Raw genomic sequence first — 17,416 nt, forward strand, 5'->3', positions numbered from 1 at the left:
CGGGCAGGCTAAGTCACGGTTGTGAATAGGTCCATCCAACTATTTTGAAAAGCAATATGGAATTATTCAAGAGAAGTTACCAAAGTGCATCCTCCCCTTTGACCTAGTGATCCCACTGATGGGTTAATGGCCCAGGGAGCTTGCTGGCAGGAAGAAAGGGCCCATCTGTGCAAATACCTTGACAGCTGTTCAGTTGGGAGTAGCAAAAAGTTGGAGACAAGCTACGTGACCAACCATTGGGAGAGGACGAAACTCCCTGGGGCAAGGGAATATGATGGAATGCTCTGGTGCTAACAGGAGAGCCCAAGAAGAGGGTTTCAGAGGAAAATGGAAAGGCTTGTGTGAACTGAGAGAGCAGAGAAGGGATTGTCTAGACCCCGGTGTCAGCGCCACCTTGTTGAAGTCACAGCCCAACAACCACTGAACTGCAGAAGCAGCTTGAGCGCCATCGGTCTTAACACTTGGCAGCTGTTACGTTTATGGTTTTCTGGAGCATTTGTTTAGGGTTAGCCACTATGGGAAAACAAAATTTATCAATTAAAACACACATACACACAAATATTCTCAAGAGAAGTCAAGAGACTCATTGGAGGGATGAGTTGGTCCTTTAGTCCCTGTGACTCAAGAGCTGTCCTAATTCCCCTCTCCTTGTCAACAGCATAAAGCCACAGAAGGAATGTTAGAGTGGGAGTCCAGAGACCTGGGTTTGAATCTCAGCTCTGCCACTGACTGTGTGACTTTGAGCCTCCTCACCTCTTTGGGCCCCTGTTCCCTCCTCCATAAATAGAAAAGGTTGGACCATGTGGCCTCTGAGGATCCTTTCCATAATATCTCTTTATATGTTGTATGTGCCCTGCCCCATCTTCGTGATAATTTCAAAAAAGGTCCTCTAGATAATGCAGATAGGATCAGCTCTCTAGAGGAGAAAACTAGTCTTTTGTGGATATTCTCTAGAATATCCAAGCATTATTTATACCTATGGGTTTCCTTTTGCTTCTGGATTTTCAAGGGCAAGGTATGATCACTTCATTGTTTTCCTTTTTTGATGAGTTGTAGCTTGGTAGCCTGTGTAGACCCCCTATACTCTGTCTACACCAGCAATGACTTGACTTGGTTTAAAACTTGTGAACAATGCCATAGGAATTCCTGTTCAAGGGCGTTTCTGTTAAAGCACCCTTAGTCATTGACTGGTATCTGGGACTTGAGTCCCAACACTATATTCTCTCTTCTTAGAAGTTCTCAGGACTGACAGTCATCGGGAGAACCAGAGAGAGAAAGACCAAGCAAACACACTTCCAAGACCATTCCCATTCTATGTTACCAGGGGCAGGTAGGTGGAGCAATGGACAGAACACCTGCCCTGTAGTCAAGATCTACAGAGGCCCATTTCCTCCATCCTTGTCCTTTCCTGAGCCTGGGGGGCCTGCAGGAGGGAGCATTTAAGCTGAGCTTTGAAGGAAACCAGGGTTTCCAACAGGTGGGAGTGAGGGGGCAGTTCTAGGCTTGTTGGTCAGCCATGGCAAAGAAACTGAGACAGGCACAGCAGTTAGACCATAGTGGCCAAATGGAAGAGTGCGAAGGAGAACACTGTACACTAGGGATAGGAGGGTGAAGGTCTTTACTAGAGGAGCTTATATTTGATCCTAGAGCTACAGGGAAACTCTAGTGTTTACTGAGTTGGCAAGTGGCATGGTCAGACTTGGTGGCTGAGTGAAGGGTCGACTGGAGAGGAGAGAGATTAAAGGTAAGGAAACCAGTCAGGAAGCGGCCGCTTGTAGCTCATTAAGAAGTGCGTAGTACCTGAACTGGGGCGGTGATTGTGGAGTGGAGGGGACAAACACAACATGATTCACAACTGAAACAGTCTTTGGAACGTCCATTTCCACAGAAATCAAAAATCTGAGGAATGAAAACTATACCTGGAGAAAAGCCTGTTTACTAAATGATTCAGGGAGCACATTTAGTCGTGAATTTTACATGATTTTCTTGAGCCTTAAGGCACTGAGTAAATATACAGATTAGGAAAGGTGTGGTCAGATAACTGAATTGTTACGTTTCATTCAGTTCACGTGAATTGATTGATTATTACTATAAATTATTGATCTTGGGGTTTTAGATGACTGCAAACTGATGTGCTTTTAAGTTGTATTAAAAGAGGCCTACTGTCCAGAGGAAGAGAAATGGTTTCCTTTACTACTCTTTTCCTAAATTTTCATATTAAAATTTAAGCACCACTGGTTTTTCAAAATTTAGTTTTCCAAACAAAATCAATCGGAGTAAGATTAAAGCATATTTTTTCCACTTTACTTTCTTTGCTTTTTCAGTGCAAAATGGCTGTTGTGGAAATATGTTTTGCTCAATTTCATGTGTATAAGGGCTATTGCATTTCTTCTCAGCGGGTAGGGGAAGTGGTGGAGAACGGTGGAGGAAGGGAGAGAGAGAATCTGAGCTGAAAATAATTTTTTTTCATTTAAAAAATCAGTCAGAGAATAACCCCCTAAAAAGTGACAAAGCACCATAGTGGAATATTGATTATTCAGAGAAGCAAAGGAAGATGGCTATGAATTGATGCCAAGCAGAGGAAGTGGGAGAAGGAAGACAATATACATGGTGACACCAACAGTATACCGAGAAATATGGACAACCACAAAGAACTGAATGCAGTGTAATTCTGATGGCCAAGCTTGGTCCCAAAGGAGATGTGGAAAATAGTGCCTCAGGTACTTCCCTTCCTCCTGTACAGAGATGGAGGACTTTTGGGGCAGAACACAGCATTTAGTTTTGTTGCATAGTGGTGTCTTTAAAGTTGCTGCTTTGCTTCAGTTGTTGGCAAGGTCTTTATGGCCCTACTATATGCTCAGTTTTTGTTAAGGTGCTGTATACATCTAAAAAATGTATACTCCTTTCTATTCCCATTCAGTCATCACCAGAGATGTGTCATATGGAACTGGGAGAAATCTGTTCAGTTCTCTAACTTCTTTCTTATCTTTTGGTTATAGTTGTCTAGGTCTAAAAGGGATACAGTTTTGGAGAACCTCAACTGTTAAGAGTTTTCTTATACTGTCACCTTTTCTGAGATGATTTCCCTCCTTCCTCTTAGCCTTAGCCTGTGGTTTGTGTCTCTTGTGTTTCTTAAATTCTGCCTTGAGTTATGCTTTCTCCATTAGATTGTGTTTTTCTGATGGCAGGGATCATACTTGGTTATAAATATGTGGGACTTTTTCATTGTTATTTTCAAGTAAAAACAGGAGAGGAGGAATTGAATCGCCTAGAACTGGTTTCTCTGCCCCCACCACCTTTGTTTACCCCTAATGCCTGGCATGGTATTTGACCCATTGTAGGTAATTAATAATGTATTGATTGATTAAGAAATTAAAGCTACTTTTTGAATTTTGAATTTTGAAAATTTCTTTGCATTTATCTTGCAAATATTTTGTATTGACTTCTCTGTCTTTGTTGTCTCCCCACAGTTAGAAGGTAAGCTCCTTGAAGGCAGGGAATGTTTTATTTTTGTTGTTGCTTTCCTAGGCCTAGCATAGTAGTGACACACAACAGGTGCTTAATAACTGATTTTTAAAATTGAATTATGATGTGGTGTGGTGGAAAGATGGCTAGATTTGGCGCCCAAGGACTCAGATCCAATCTCTAGCTTAGAGACATAGCACCTGAGTAGTATGCATAGTCCTCTCCTGAGTAAGGAGTTGGGCTAGGTGCCCCTCAAGTCCTCTTCTGCTCTAAGCCTGTGACCTTATAGTCATGTAGCCCAACCTCCTCACTTCACAGATAAGGCCGAGGGAAGAGAAATCCTTTGGCCAGCAGCACACAAGTACTCAGTGACCATGCTGGGACTCAGACTCTGGTCCTCTGATATCAGATGCAGAGTGCTTTCCCAGTGCTTCAGGCATGTTTTCAGACCCTTCCAAATCTAACCATCCCTGATTCAAGGCCAGGGGCTCTTGGGGCGCCCTGAGAGAGGACTGCTAGCCCTCGTGACTCATGTTCACAGGTGCATCTCTTCCTCCTTCCCAGGTACCAGGTGTGTGATGGCGGCTACACTTTGTCTTGTGGGTATTGATAGAATCTTCGGCAGTGGCTGCTGGTTTTGTGAGCTGTTTTGTAAGACTGCAGCTTACTGGTGAGTACATGGAGCAGCCAGTCACACCATTCCAAATGGGTCTCAGGAAGGAGAGACCGTTATGTAAGAAGGACTGACTCCCTTCACACAGTACCACACTCAGTGGAAAGGGTACATATCCTGCCTCCAGTGCGTCCTAGCAAGACTTTAACAGCTTTCAGCCTCAGTATCCTCTTCTATATAATGGGGACAATAAACACCACCCTCTTAGGATTGTTGTAAAGTTAAAATGAGATAATATTTGTAAAGTTCTTTGCCAGCCTTAAAGTGATATATATACATATGTACATGTATATAAATGGTAGTATTATTAAGACTTCAATTTGAATCCTGCCTCAGACACTCATTAGTCATTTGTCTCCTCTCACAACGAAGCTCAGGATCGCTGTCCGCCCTCCCTCCCAGGGATGTTCTGAGGTTTAGCCACAGTAGGTAGCACCGGCTGTATATATTATACTTGCTTTCTTTATCTGGAGGACTGGAGATCAGGCCTCGTCCCTAACTGCCCCGAGTAGAGTGCGGGTCCCCAGCCAGCCTGCCGTGGTGAGCATGCTGGGCCTTTGCCATTGCAAGGACAGCTACACTGTGCTGGCCACTGCCAAGGGGTTCCTGGTAGCCAAAGCTCCATGGATAGTGTGCTTTGAGGCTCACAAAGAAATTGATGCACTGGATGTTTGATCCTCCCAACCACCCTGGGAGGTTGGGACTTGTCATCGCAGGTGGGAGGAGGTAAGTGATTTGCTTGGGGTCACACAACTAGTAGTTTTTCTTCTTCGGTGCCACTCAAAATTCTGGCCCATCACCATGTTTTTGGATCCAGACTGTGCTCCACCTCCCAGCATTATGGAACTGTGAGTTTGGTAAGCATTCCATCGATGCCTGCATTTGTGTTACCAATAACCATGTGGAACAGCCCAGAGCCAAGCACAGATCCCTGGGGCACTTCACCGGAGACCTGCCTCCCAGAAGCTATATCATGGAGCCATGGCTGACAACTCTTCCGGTCCAGCATTCAGTCAGTTCCGAATCCACTGACCATACTTTGTCCAGGCCTTGTCTTTCTTAGGCTTTGTTATACTCTTTACTAAAATTCTAACTAGATAATTCTCTGCAGCACCTTGCTAATTCGCCGGTGTAGTTACCCTGCATGAGATGGGGGTGAGGCTGGTCTTGCCTAAGCGTAGTCGCCTCGCTGGTGCTTGGGAGCCAACGCTTCCCTCGTAGACATTTGTTAAGCCCCTTCCGCTCTCCCAGAGTCAGCTTTGGCCTATCGCTCGTTGCCTAGAGTCAGAAGCCTTGCCCCTGCTGTGCTACACCTCCCTTCCTGCACCGGTCATGGATAGCAGATTGTGTCTGTGTGCTTTCAGAACTCCAGGGTGGAGCTGGTCCGCATTCCTTCCTGTGATGGGGGATGGGGCGGGGGAAAGAAGATTCCTCCTTCGGTCTTTGCCAGAAAGTGGTGGTGATGTCACTGTCAACATGGTGGAGAAGACAGGGACAGTGAGTTTCCTCCTCTGTAAAACAGGGGTTGTCTGCTAAAATGAGTTTTGGAGCCAGTGGCTGCTGAGGTCTCCTTGTACTGTCTGTGAATCTTTGATTTCTCTCTTGCTTTGTCTTTCTCAAATTTGTTTTTGAGAGGCAGTCGGGGTTAAGTGACTTGCCCAGGGTCACTCAACTAGTAAGTGTCAAGCGTCTGAGGCCAGATTTGAACTTGGGTCCTCCTGACTCCAGGGCTGGCGCTCTAGCCACTGCACCACCTAGCTGTCCCTCCTTCTTGCTTTCAAGAAAAAAGGCCCCCCAGCCCCCCGGGAAGCCATGGCTTTCAGAAAGCTAGATGAAGAAACAAAACCTCTTCCTGCTAGAGAAGAGCAGTCAGAAGGTCTCTTCACATAGTTGACGACCCGTGATGGCGAAGGGGTTTGGCACTACTGACCCAGTGAAGAAGAAACTTCCCAAGTTACTAGGTGTTTACTGTGAACCAGGCAGTGAGAGCCCTCCAGACGTGGAGCAGAATGGCCTCCTCATGGGACAACGTAGGGGGTGACACCTCAGCCTGACCACATCCCTGGACCTGCAAAGTGGGACGACTCCCCGGCAGCCTTCTCTTCCAGCCTGAAACCCAAAAGAACACCCTCATTTTGCACTGACCATCACGTTTGCTTTTAAGTCAGAAAATGGAAATGAGAGTTCCAGGATCCTTCAGGAGAGCTTTGCTGTTTGGGCTGGGAATCAAGCCTTAGGTACAGAGGAAGGTACAGAAACCCCATGTCCCCCCCCTCCCCAGGTTCTACAGAAAGCACACTTCCCCCCCCCCACCTCCTCACCTGTCCACTGGGGTGTTGTGTTCCCAGACGCCTGGCTTCTGGCTCATCGTCTTCATGTACACATTCCGAGGGTTGACCAAAGGCCCCAGATAAACCACCCACATTCCGACCCAGCCTTCAGTCCCATTTGAGAGCTGGCGGGAACTGCTCCTGCATTCTTCTCTCCCATGAGATTTCAATATGTGTGGCCTTAGGAAGTGCTGGGGCATCTGCAAAAACTGTAGACATCTGGAAGCTTCAAGCCCCTCGGAATCACCCACTGCCCAGAGCAGGCCAGACCTTTCCACTGGTCTCAGCCAAGCAAGTGTCCTTTTCCCAACCTTGCATCATACTCTGGAGGGCAGAGCAGACAGGGAGTCAAGTCACAACAGGAATGCCATTGTCCCCTCCTGCAACAAGAGATAAGATGTGCCAGGCTGGAGTCAGTGGGCCTAGGTTCAAAACCCAGCTGGGCTGCATGACCTTGGGTGAGGTCCATCTGGAGTAGGGGACAAGGACAGCTCTGCTCCCCAAGTCAGAGGCCCAAAGCAAGGAGGATAATGTGCGCCTCCTAAACCTTGAAGTGCTGTAAAGGCGTGAGTGTAGGACTTACCCAGTGGAGCGTGGGGGACGGAGGGAAGCTCTGTCCTTCCTCCCATTGCCTTGTGTTTGTGGGGCTCTGTTCCAATCAGGTAGAGTGGGTATTTGTTGAGCCGGGCCTGGCTTATTTCTGCCTCTGTAGCCCTGGCACCCCGCCCCAAGCTCGCATGGCATGGATCCTCTGTCCCAGTAAAGGATGTGGCATCCTCAAGGCATGGGGTACCCAGCTACATTTGTCAGGCCACCTAGATCTGGGGATATATATATTCCAAAAGGTTCAGGGGAAAACCCATCAGGATCTCACAGGCTGAAATTCTATGGGAGAAACTATTCTGCAAAGGTCGGAAGCCCTGAAGAATGACACTGCTGACAAAAAGGAACGATTCTAAAGACAAATGAAGAAAAGAAAGAAAATGTTCTTAAGAAACCCGTGTGGCTAAAGAAGGATTAATTAACTTGAGTTTTTGTTGTTTTTAGTTTTATTGTTGCTTTTTTATATTTGCAATCTCCTACCTCCCCCTCCCACATTGAACCCTTCCCCACTTCTCTACTGGGAGGAAGATTAATTTACCTACCAGTTCTCCAGGAATTCACCATTACAATTCACCACAGTTTGATTGCGGGTATCCCACAGAGTTCTGTCCTGGGCCATCCATACGTATCAACTCCCATGGACTCAGCTCTGTGGTGAGTATTCTCTCCTGACCTCAGTCTCACTGTTTACAGGAAGCCTTTCCCATCCCTCTCAGTTCTGTTGATGATTCCCATCACCGGGGGGTAGGGTGTGTAAAGAGAGGACTAGCCCCTCTGGCGTGATGGCTGCTTTCCGAAAACCTTTGGTGTCCACCCGATTCACCCAACTCTCCCCTATGGCTCCAAGAAGCTCTAGCACGTGCGGTGGCCACATCCCAGTAAACCCTTTGGGCAGACGGTTAAACCAGGCGTCTCAAACCCTTCGGTGTGTGAGGGAGCTGCCTACCCCAAGTGTGTGAAGGCTTCCCTCAGCAGAACGGGCAGATGAGAACCAAGGAGGCTGAAGCAGGCTCTCTGGAGCACTTAGAGCTTGGTCAGACATGGAGGATGCCAAGGTCATCCCCTGGATCCCGAGCCATCACCACTTGTCTTGACACTGTCCTGCCTCTGGACTCGGATGCTTCTGGAAGAGAGTGAGGCTGACTTCACGCAACCCTTCCTCACTTAGATCCAACTTAAGCACAAATCAGAGACATCACCCACATCATTTTGCCATTTTTACCTACCTCAAGGTCCTGTGGCAACGGGCAAGAGATGAAGCAGCACATGCAGAAACACTGGGAGCTATAGTCCCAACCCGGCCCACAGGTGGCCCAGTCCACAGAGTCATCTGGATGTCTCAGCAGCCTTTTGGAAGGGCTTCACTGCTTACCTCCTGGCATGAGGAAGGGGCTAGAAAAGGTGCCCTAAAATTGTCCACTTCACCCAACCCTGTGGCAGGTGGGGATCCCACCGTGCAGTTGAGACAAACAAAATGGACAGAAGCTTTTGCAAAGACGATTCCACTCCCCATCAGCACATGGAATGTGCACACTCTTACGGACAAGATGAAATCCAGTAGACCTGAAGGACAGACAGCTCTTGTTGCTGGAGAACGTAGCAGGTATAACATCCAGGCATAGCAGCCCTGAGGGAAGCGAGGCTGGCAAGTGAAGGCCAGCTTCCCGAAGTCAGAGCTGGGTGGACATGTTTCTGGAGTGGTCATTTGGAGCGATGGGGAGTGCCCGTGAAGCTGGTGTAAGTTTTGCAATCAAAACTAATCTTATCAGCAAGCTTGTATGTATGCCCCCTAAAAGGAGTGAATGCCAGGCTCTTGACAATGCAGTTGCCACTTGCAGGAAAGCACCACGCCACCATCAAGAGCAGATGTGCTCTGGCCTTTGACCCGGCAATACCACTTCTAGGGCTGTATCCCAGAGAATCACACAAGGGAGAAAGGGACCTGCAGGTATGAAAATATTTATAGCAGCTCTCTCTGTGGTGGCAAAGAATTGGAAATCAAGGGGATGCCCGTCAATTGGGGAATGGCTGAACAAGCTGTGGTATATGAATGTAATGAAACATTATTGTGCTATAAGAAATGGGGATGTTACAGACTTCATAATAACCTGTAAAGTCCTACATGATATGATGCTGAGTGAGAGGAGCAGAACCAGGAGAACATTGCACACAACCACAGACATATTGATTCTGTGATGACTAACCTTGATAGACTTGGCTCTTCTCAGCAATACAAGGTTCAAAGACAGCCCCAAAGGTCTCATGATGGAAGGAGCTATCCAGATGAAGAACTATGGAGTATGAATGCAGATTGAAGGAAACTGTCCGCTCCCCCTTTTTTTTTCTATATATTTTTTTGGTTTTGTTTCTTCTTGCTCATGAGTCACTCCATTGATCGTGGTTCTTCTTTATGACTTGACTATTGTGTAAATATGTTTAATGCGAAGGTATATGTAGAACATATATTGGATTCCATGCCATCTTGGGGGGAGGGGAGAGGGGAGGGAGGGGAAGAAAATTTGGAACTCAAAAACCTGTGGAACTGAGTGTTGTAAACTAAAAATAAAAAAATTAAATATTAAAAAAAGAGTAGATACGCTCCCACCATGACAAACCCTGAGGTCAGAGGAAAATTTTGAGACTTGAGACCCTTGTTGTCAATGTGCTGAAAGAGGATAAGCTTATGATAATAACTCAGACTTCGATGCTAGAGTAGGCCCAGACTACCTGATAGGGAGGCCTTGGGAGGAATGGTGAGAATGGCAGCAGCAGTGGTCACTTACTGCTGAAGACTTGTGCATCTCATGACCTCCTCGCCAGCATTTTCTGTTTACCTAAATGCAGTAAAACTTCATGATGCACCCTTGCAGCAACATAGACTATATTGTTGTAAGAAGAGAGAGGATGTGAGAGTGATGAAGGCAACGTGTGGTACGGAGTGCTGGACTGGTCATAGACTTATCCTCTTCAAGCTAATATTCACATTCAACAAAGCTGTGTCCCCTAGGCAAAATGACTACCAGAAGAATGAATATCAGCAGATTGGAGCTCTTCTCTGAGCGGGAACAGCTCCTTGCTAACTCGGAGGGAAAGCTGAACCAACACACAGTTGGCGAAAGTGGAGTAGAAAAGGAGGGGGCAGCTTGAAGAGATTTGGTGTACAGCACGGCATGTACTCAGCTAGGTCAGGACACTCATTAACATCAAGACTGGTTTGATAAAAATAATGGGGAAATTCAGAAGCTGCTAAAATGAAAAACGAGAACTCCACAGGTTTTTTAAGCAGGCTAGTGCATCCGTCTCTGTGAAGGCGGCATTTAACTCCAACAGAAGTAAGGTACAAGAGAAGGTTAGATGTAAGATTCTTGGCTCAGTAGGAAGGCAGATGAGGTTCAGTATTATGCTGATAGTAATAATCCAAAATGGTTATTTATGGGTCAAAGACTTATGGTGTATCTCAGCTACTCAGTGCTGATGGAGCCACATTGATTAGTGATAAGGACATCCTGGAAAGATGGCTGAACGCTTCCATAGTGCTCTCAACAGATTGATCACCACCGAAGCTTTTGACCTTAGGTTGAAGCCAGTCCCTCCCTAGCCAAATTTCCAACTGAAGAAGAGGTTTTTGAGCGCCTTTAGGCTCCTTTCCTGTGGCAAAGCATGTGATGCTGATTATATTCCAGCTGAGATTTACAAGGCAGGGGGTCCGCTGTAACCCTTTTCTGGGTTATATGGTAAGAGGAGCTTATCCCCCAGGAGTTAAAAGATGCCTCTGTTGTCCGTCTCTATAAAGGTAAAGGACAATCACGGGGGTGGGGGGGGGGTGTCTCTCAGTCATTGCTGGCCAGATTCTTGCTCGAGTCCTTCACCTGGAGGATGGTCATCTATCTGAGAGCCAGTGTGGCACCAGAAGGGGCCGAGGAACATTTGATACAGTGTTGGCTGCCCCACAGCTCTAGCAGAAATGCCAGCAGCAGAACAGAGGTCTGTACACAATACTTGTAGATCTGACCAAGGCCTTTGAAACTGTCAGTCTCATGTTGGCTCGCCCTCCAAGCTCTCGTTGGTCCGGTCAGGCACAGTCAGACACGCTGCACCTGGACTTCAATGTGGTGACATCCTCCTGGTCCTCTTCAAGAGTGAAGACAGCTATTGCTGTCACTGCATCTTTCCTGTTTAGACTGTGAGCTTTTGGAGACAAGGGGCTCTCCTGCCTTTGTATCCCAAATATCAGGCACTTAATAAATGCATGTTGACTGACTGATAAACTTGTAGTCCTTGTGTATATATATATATATATATATATATATATATATATATATATATATATATATATCAGCTTTTCCTGAGTCTTTACAGACAGCTGAGTGTCACAGTGGATAGTGTTGCTGGACCAGGAGTCAGGAAGACCTCAGTTCAAATCCAGCTTCAGATGCTTAATAGCTATGTGGCCCTGTGATTTTCAATTTTTTTTCTTTTATTCTGATGATCTGTTTTGATGTATTAATGTATTCATCTCCTAATTTCTTGAACCATAAATGAAAATGAAAATTTCCTTTTCCTAATCACAGCATCCTCTGATAATAAATTTGCCTCTATTTATTGTTCTGGCTGCATACCATATGATTTGAAGTCTTGTATTTATGTTGTCATCTGTTTGTTATTGCTTCTGCATTTAAGAGCCAGCATCTCTCATAGTCAGCATTGAGATAGCATTCTAAGGCTTGCAACGAGCTTTGGATCCTCACAACCACGCTGGGAAGTCGGTGCCGGTATTATCTCAGTTTTACAGGTGAGGGCACTGAGGCTGACTTAAGTGACTTGCCCAGTGTCACACAGTATCTGATGAATTGGATCCAGGTCTTCCTGACTCCTACCTTACCCAGCGCTCTATCCTATTTCCCATGTGGTCCCTTGAACACGAAGCTTTTTTTATGATTACACGACACTGCAAAGGAAAGATGGAGTAAGCAGGTCATCTCCATCTCTGTGGTTGTAGTCCCCAGTGACCCGGCCCAGTCCCAGGGACTTGGGATGGCCAGGTACTGAGCCAAGGCTTCTTATTCTTACCCTCTGCCCCCTGGCCTCCCGGTTGGCACCACAGCTCATCCACACCCACCTGGAAGTTGTTCTCGTGTCCAGCTTTGGCCTCCCTCTCTGCAGAAGGAGACTGGTTACGGCACATTTTAAGTCTTTGTTGATCTCTTTTACATCACATTCCCCTCTACTTAGCTATCCCTTATAACAAGGATTTTTTTAAAAAGATTTTCAGCAAAAAAATGACCAACACACTGACCTTCTGAACAGGGTGTGCCCTGTGCCATGTCCCAACTCCCATGGCTTCAAGGGAAGAACAGGCAGATGTTCTCCTCTCTGGTCGACCACTATAAGAAAACAAGGCCCTCGTTGCAGTAGGCACAGCATACGTTGTCTCACTTGCTGCCCTGCTCCCTTCTTTGTTCAGCTCAGTTCTCCCTTTCATCTGAATCCATCACAGTTGTCACAAGATCAAAGAATTTAAGAGTTGGAGGGGGCCTCAGCAAACAGCATACTCCCCCAAGAAGCTCCACTGTAATGTCCTCAACCAGGAGGCAAGCAAAGCAGAAGTGGGAGGGGGACCCTACCACCTCTGGAGGAGACCTTCTGTCTTGTGTATATCTTGTTTGTACATGGTCATTTGCTTGTCTTTCCCATCAGAATGGAAGATTCTTGAGAACAAGGCCCATGTTTTTGCCTTTCTTTGTATCCCCAGCACTTAGCGTAATGCCAGGCACCAAATCAATGCTTGATTTAGACTGTCCAGATCAATGGATATGAATATTTTGGACTCAAGCATTCCGATCTTGTTTTCTTCCAAACGAGGCTTAAATCTAGGTTGGGACTGGACAAACTTTCTTCTCAGTGAGAATAATAATATTGTCTGCCGTCGCTATGAGATGGGCCAAGCAGAAGGAAGGGCAGGTGGACAGGCAGGCAACTCTTTCAGGAATCCATGGCCGCCTCCTAACCTGGTTCTTGCTCTTCTGTTTCAGGCTTGAACGAAGCATCACCTGGTTTGATTCCTCCAAGACTTTGCCACAGCCTCTATCACACATCTGTACTTGTCGAAGAAAAAGCATAATAATAAATAAAGGTGTTTTTTCTCTTTTACACTGTATAATATAAGAACTAGTGTTTCTGTGAACGCGTGGTTTGCCATCCATTGCTGAAGAGTCTGAATGAAGCTTTAAACATCACGTAAACACGCAGCAGGAGAGAGTGTTTTCTATGCTGAACATTGTAAGGACGCCTGGATGATCGTACACTGGGTTGGATCACAGTTTTTGTGTTTGACTTTTGAATGCTTAGAATCAGAGTTTCTATTTTGTTCCCCTGTTAAGCTGCATGTCTGGGGAATTTTTAAAAATCTTATCAGCCTTTTTGTATTGTGAGTTTGTGTATTTTTGTTGTTCTGGTTCGGGTCTTGGGGAAGGTCCTACATGGTGTGTGTGTGTCAGACACAGTCGTATGTAGTTACGGAGTTAGCTTTTAACTCCCAATTCTGCCAGCACATTTACTCCTTGGCCAGGGAAGGTTCTTTTCTTGGTATATTTGCAGCTAGATGAGCTGAAGTTTTCTGGGTCTCAGTCCCATAGCTAGGGAGTTGTGCCAGTACCAAGCCACAGGGCCATTCCAGACTGGGTGGGGGAGAAGAAGTGCCTTGCTCTTCTATTTGTTATCACACCCCTTAAGGAGGAACACCTAGGGGAAGGGAAGAGCTCTTGGTTCTCTTGTGGACAGAAACCTTGGCTCAGGGTTTGAGAGAAGCTGACCCAGCCCTCTCAGTCCCCTGCACCAGGGGTTCTGCAAACATTAGGCTAGTTATGGGATCTTGGGCAGCCCCGAACCAAACATAGTCCTGTTTTCTATTCATGAGAAAATGTCAGCCCAGCACAGAAGAAGCTGGTGTGAACCACATGGAGCTCCATGTTTTTACACCTCTTCTCAAGAGAGACCTCCTCAGAACCAGTCATGACTCTCTTTTTGGTCCTAAGTTTGTTTGAGTTGTTTGTCTGATACTTTAGAGGTTAATAAACATGTTCACCATTTTATCATAGGTGTGTTCACACTTGTTTGTTGTTGGGTTTTTTTTTCCTCTTAATACAGAGTTCTGGAAGGAAGGGTGGGGAATATAAGAATGATGACAAAGTCAAGAAACTTAAGGTTTCTAAAGTCACAAAAAGCACAATGGAGAAGGGCAATGAGGTGGAAGGTACCCTTCCTGTTGTTAAAGGGAAAAGTCAAACTAAGGACGCCTCACGTGTCATACTGCTCTGAAAAGCCATGCTGGGACCTTCATGGGTGGATCAATGGCTCATGAGTGACAAGCCTGCTTCCTTAGGAAGCTGGCTGTCCCCTCCTAGCCTCTCACACTTTCTTGAACGTCTGAAGGTATTTTTTATTGTGACTTATTTTTTTAAAGAAATAAAGTTTTGCTTCTAGCTGCCACACAGTTGCCTTGGCACATTCTTTTTGCATAGGACACTGCATTGTGGACCATGGACCAGCAAACCTTTGAACACTGAGGAAGGATTGGGTATGCCAATGGGCACATGTGGGGGACAGAATGGAAAAAAAATAGCTGGAGAGTCAGCGCTCCTGAAAGCTGCCTCAGGCTGTGGCCACTTAGAAGTCTCCTCTATGTTGGGTTAGAGCACACCCATCACCTTAACTGTTCTATCTCAACTGATCCTCAAGACAACCTGGCAGCTAGGTAGTACAAGGGTTAGTCTCTTTTCACAGAAAAGAAAATTCAGGCAGAGACAAGTGATGTGATCTTGCTGAGATCACACAGCCCAGCTGGTGAGGCTACTGCCTCTTTGGCCATAGACTGTTTCCTAACTTAGCATCTGTGAATTTTTTTAAAAAATATTTGAATAACTATTTCAGCATAATTGGTTTCCTTTGTGACCCTGTTTATCATTTTGCACATTTAAAAAACATTTTGAGAAAAGCTGCCTAAGCTTCAGGCTTCATCAGGGGTCCATGACAAAAAAGGTTCATCCCTAACATACCCACTCTCTGAAAGTGAAAGGATCCCCCAATTAATAAATGGTCAAAGGATATGAACAGGAAGTTTTCAGATGAAGAAATTAAAGCTATCTGTAGTCATATGAAAAAATGCTTTAAATCACTATTTTTTAGAGAAATGCAAATCAAAACGACTCTGAGGTACTGCCTCACTTCTATCAGATTGGCTAAAATGACAGAAAAGAAAAATAGTAAATGTTGGAAGATGTGGAAAAATTGTAATACTAATGCATTGTTGGTGGAGTTGTGAACTGATCTAACCATTCTGAAGAACAATTTGGAACTATGCCCAAAGGGCTGTAAAAATGTGCATGCCCTTTAAACCAAGCAATACCACTACTAGGTCTGTATCCCAAAGATACCATAAAAAAGGGAAAAGGACCCACATGTACAAAAATATTTATAGCAGCTCTTTATGTGGTGGCAAAAAATTGGAAATTGAGGGGATGCCCATCCATTGGAGAATGGCTGAGCAAGCTGTGTTATATGAATGTAATAGAATACTATTGTGCTATAAGAAATGATGAGCCGGTGGATTTCAGAAAAACCTGGAGAGACTTATATGAACTGATGCTGAGCGAAGTGAGCAGAACCAGGAGAACATCGTATACAGTAACAACATTGTTCGACTTTCAGCTTGGCTAGTCTTAGGTCTTCTCAGCAATGCAGTGATCCAAGACAGTTCCCAAAGAATCATGATGGAAAATGCCCTCCACATCCAGGGAAAGAACTATGGAGTCTGGATGTGGATTGAAGCAGACGATTTTCACTTTTTTGGTGGTTTTTTCTTTCTCGTGGTTTTCCCCTTTTATTCCGATTCTTCTTTCACAACATGACTACTGTGGAAACAATACTGATTGTACATGTATAACCTATATCAGTTTGCTTGCTACCTTGGGGAGGGGGAGGGAAAGGAGGGAGAAAAATTTGGAGCTCAAAATCTTACAAAAATGAATGTTAAAATGATCTTTACATGTAATTGGAAAAAAATAAAATACTATTAAATGAAAAAAATTTTTTTGAAATAAAAAAGTGAAAGGCTTGCCAGCTAGGCCATCAGGAATCCATAAGATGCCTCACTGCTGGCTGAGATGCCTCCCTCGGCATGTGTAGCCAACCGACTCCATCTTGGCACAGGCTCACCCAAATCCTGTGTGGGTAGGGTTCCATCTATTTACAGGCATCAGAAGAAATTCCACTTGGTGATACACACTAGACTCTTCCTTTTTATAGACAGGCCTTTAAATCCGTGATACCTAGTTTTTCTTTTTTCTTTTTTTTTTCTTTTTTTTTTTTTTGCTGATAGAGGTTCTGCAAACACTAGGCTAAGTTTTCCCTTGGGCCAGGTGCTTGTCACTCCAGATGTCTGCCCTGACCTGCAGGCTCATTCCAGAAGTTCTCAGCATGTGGGCATAAAGACCAATCTGCCACACTGAGTCCTGCTCAGCTCTCTTAGAGGGCAGCACACAAGCCAGTTCTAGTAGCCTGGGACCCTGCCCTGTCCTCACACAGGAACCACCCAGCTAAGTCTGCTATACGTGTGTTCCCCATCATTAGCTCATGGCCTTAACCCAGGGTCTGTGAACTGTAAATTTTTTAAAAAGTATTTCAATATATAAATGTGTAATACTATGTATTATATATTTAAAAAACAAGATTCTAGAAGAGGCCTATTGGCTTCACCAGAATGAGGTCCAGGGCACAAAAGAGGTCAGGAAACCCTGCCCTGGAAGCTGGGGGCGGCAATCAAGGGAGGCTCCTTTTAGGGGGTGACCCCTGAGTGGAGCCTGCAGAGATTCTCTGAGGAAAGCCCCCTCCAGTTGTAGCAGCCCATGTTCTCCAACCTTATCACACACCTCCCATGAACAGAGCCAGAGTTGGTCTGGTCTGGGTGGGAACCAGATGACTTCTGAACTGTGATGGGAGGAAAGCGGTTTGTGTGGAACCAGGAAATTGGGCCAAGAAGGGAGGGTTGTGGCACGCTGCCCACATCCCCTAGTTCTCAAGCCGAGGGCCACTGAGTGAAGTTGTCACTACATGGCAATGCAGCCTTATTAGTAGTTACTCATGTCCCTATTGGGCAGCATCCGGTGTCCTGAGAAGGCGCTCCGATGTCCCTGATGGATCTGCACGTCCCGGGGGGGGCAGGCTGCAGTCCATCTACATCCTTGCATTAATCAGTCCTCCATGAGAGGTCTTGCCAGTGTGGGAGGCCCTTCTTCCTAAAGGCCATCCCTCAGGCCCACCTCCTTTTCTGATCATACGCTTTTGGAGA

General features: G+C 45.7%; 1 protein-coding gene across 2 annotated transcripts in view; it reads left to right on the forward strand.

Moving 5' to 3' along the window:
• The window catches only part of RBPMS (RNA binding protein, mRNA processing factor), a 153,038-nt gene extending 138,479 nt beyond the window's left edge, over nucleotides 1-14,559 (forward strand). Inside the window, exons 9-11 of one of the 2 annotated variants that reach the window (XM_036764657.1) lie at nucleotides 1,234-1,330; nucleotides 4,030-4,135; nucleotides 13,104-14,559. In XM_036764657.1, the coding sequence (XP_036620552.1) occupies nucleotides 1,234-1,330; nucleotides 4,030-4,135; nucleotides 13,104-13,236 (336 nt within the window). In that variant the 3' untranslated portion in view covers nucleotides 13,237-14,559. Of the gene's footprint in view, nucleotides 1-1,233; nucleotides 1,331-4,029; nucleotides 4,136-13,103 lie in introns of those variants that run through there. The other variant, XM_036764658.1, reaches the window with a different exon arrangement.
• Nucleotides 14,560-17,416: the final 2,857 nt, after the last annotated feature.

This window comes from Trichosurus vulpecula, chromosome 6 (genome assembly GCF_011100635.1).
Source record: "Trichosurus vulpecula isolate mTriVul1 chromosome 6, mTriVul1.pri, whole genome shotgun sequence".
Classification (NCBI taxonomy): domain Eukaryota; kingdom Metazoa; phylum Chordata; class Mammalia; order Diprotodontia; family Phalangeridae; genus Trichosurus; species Trichosurus vulpecula.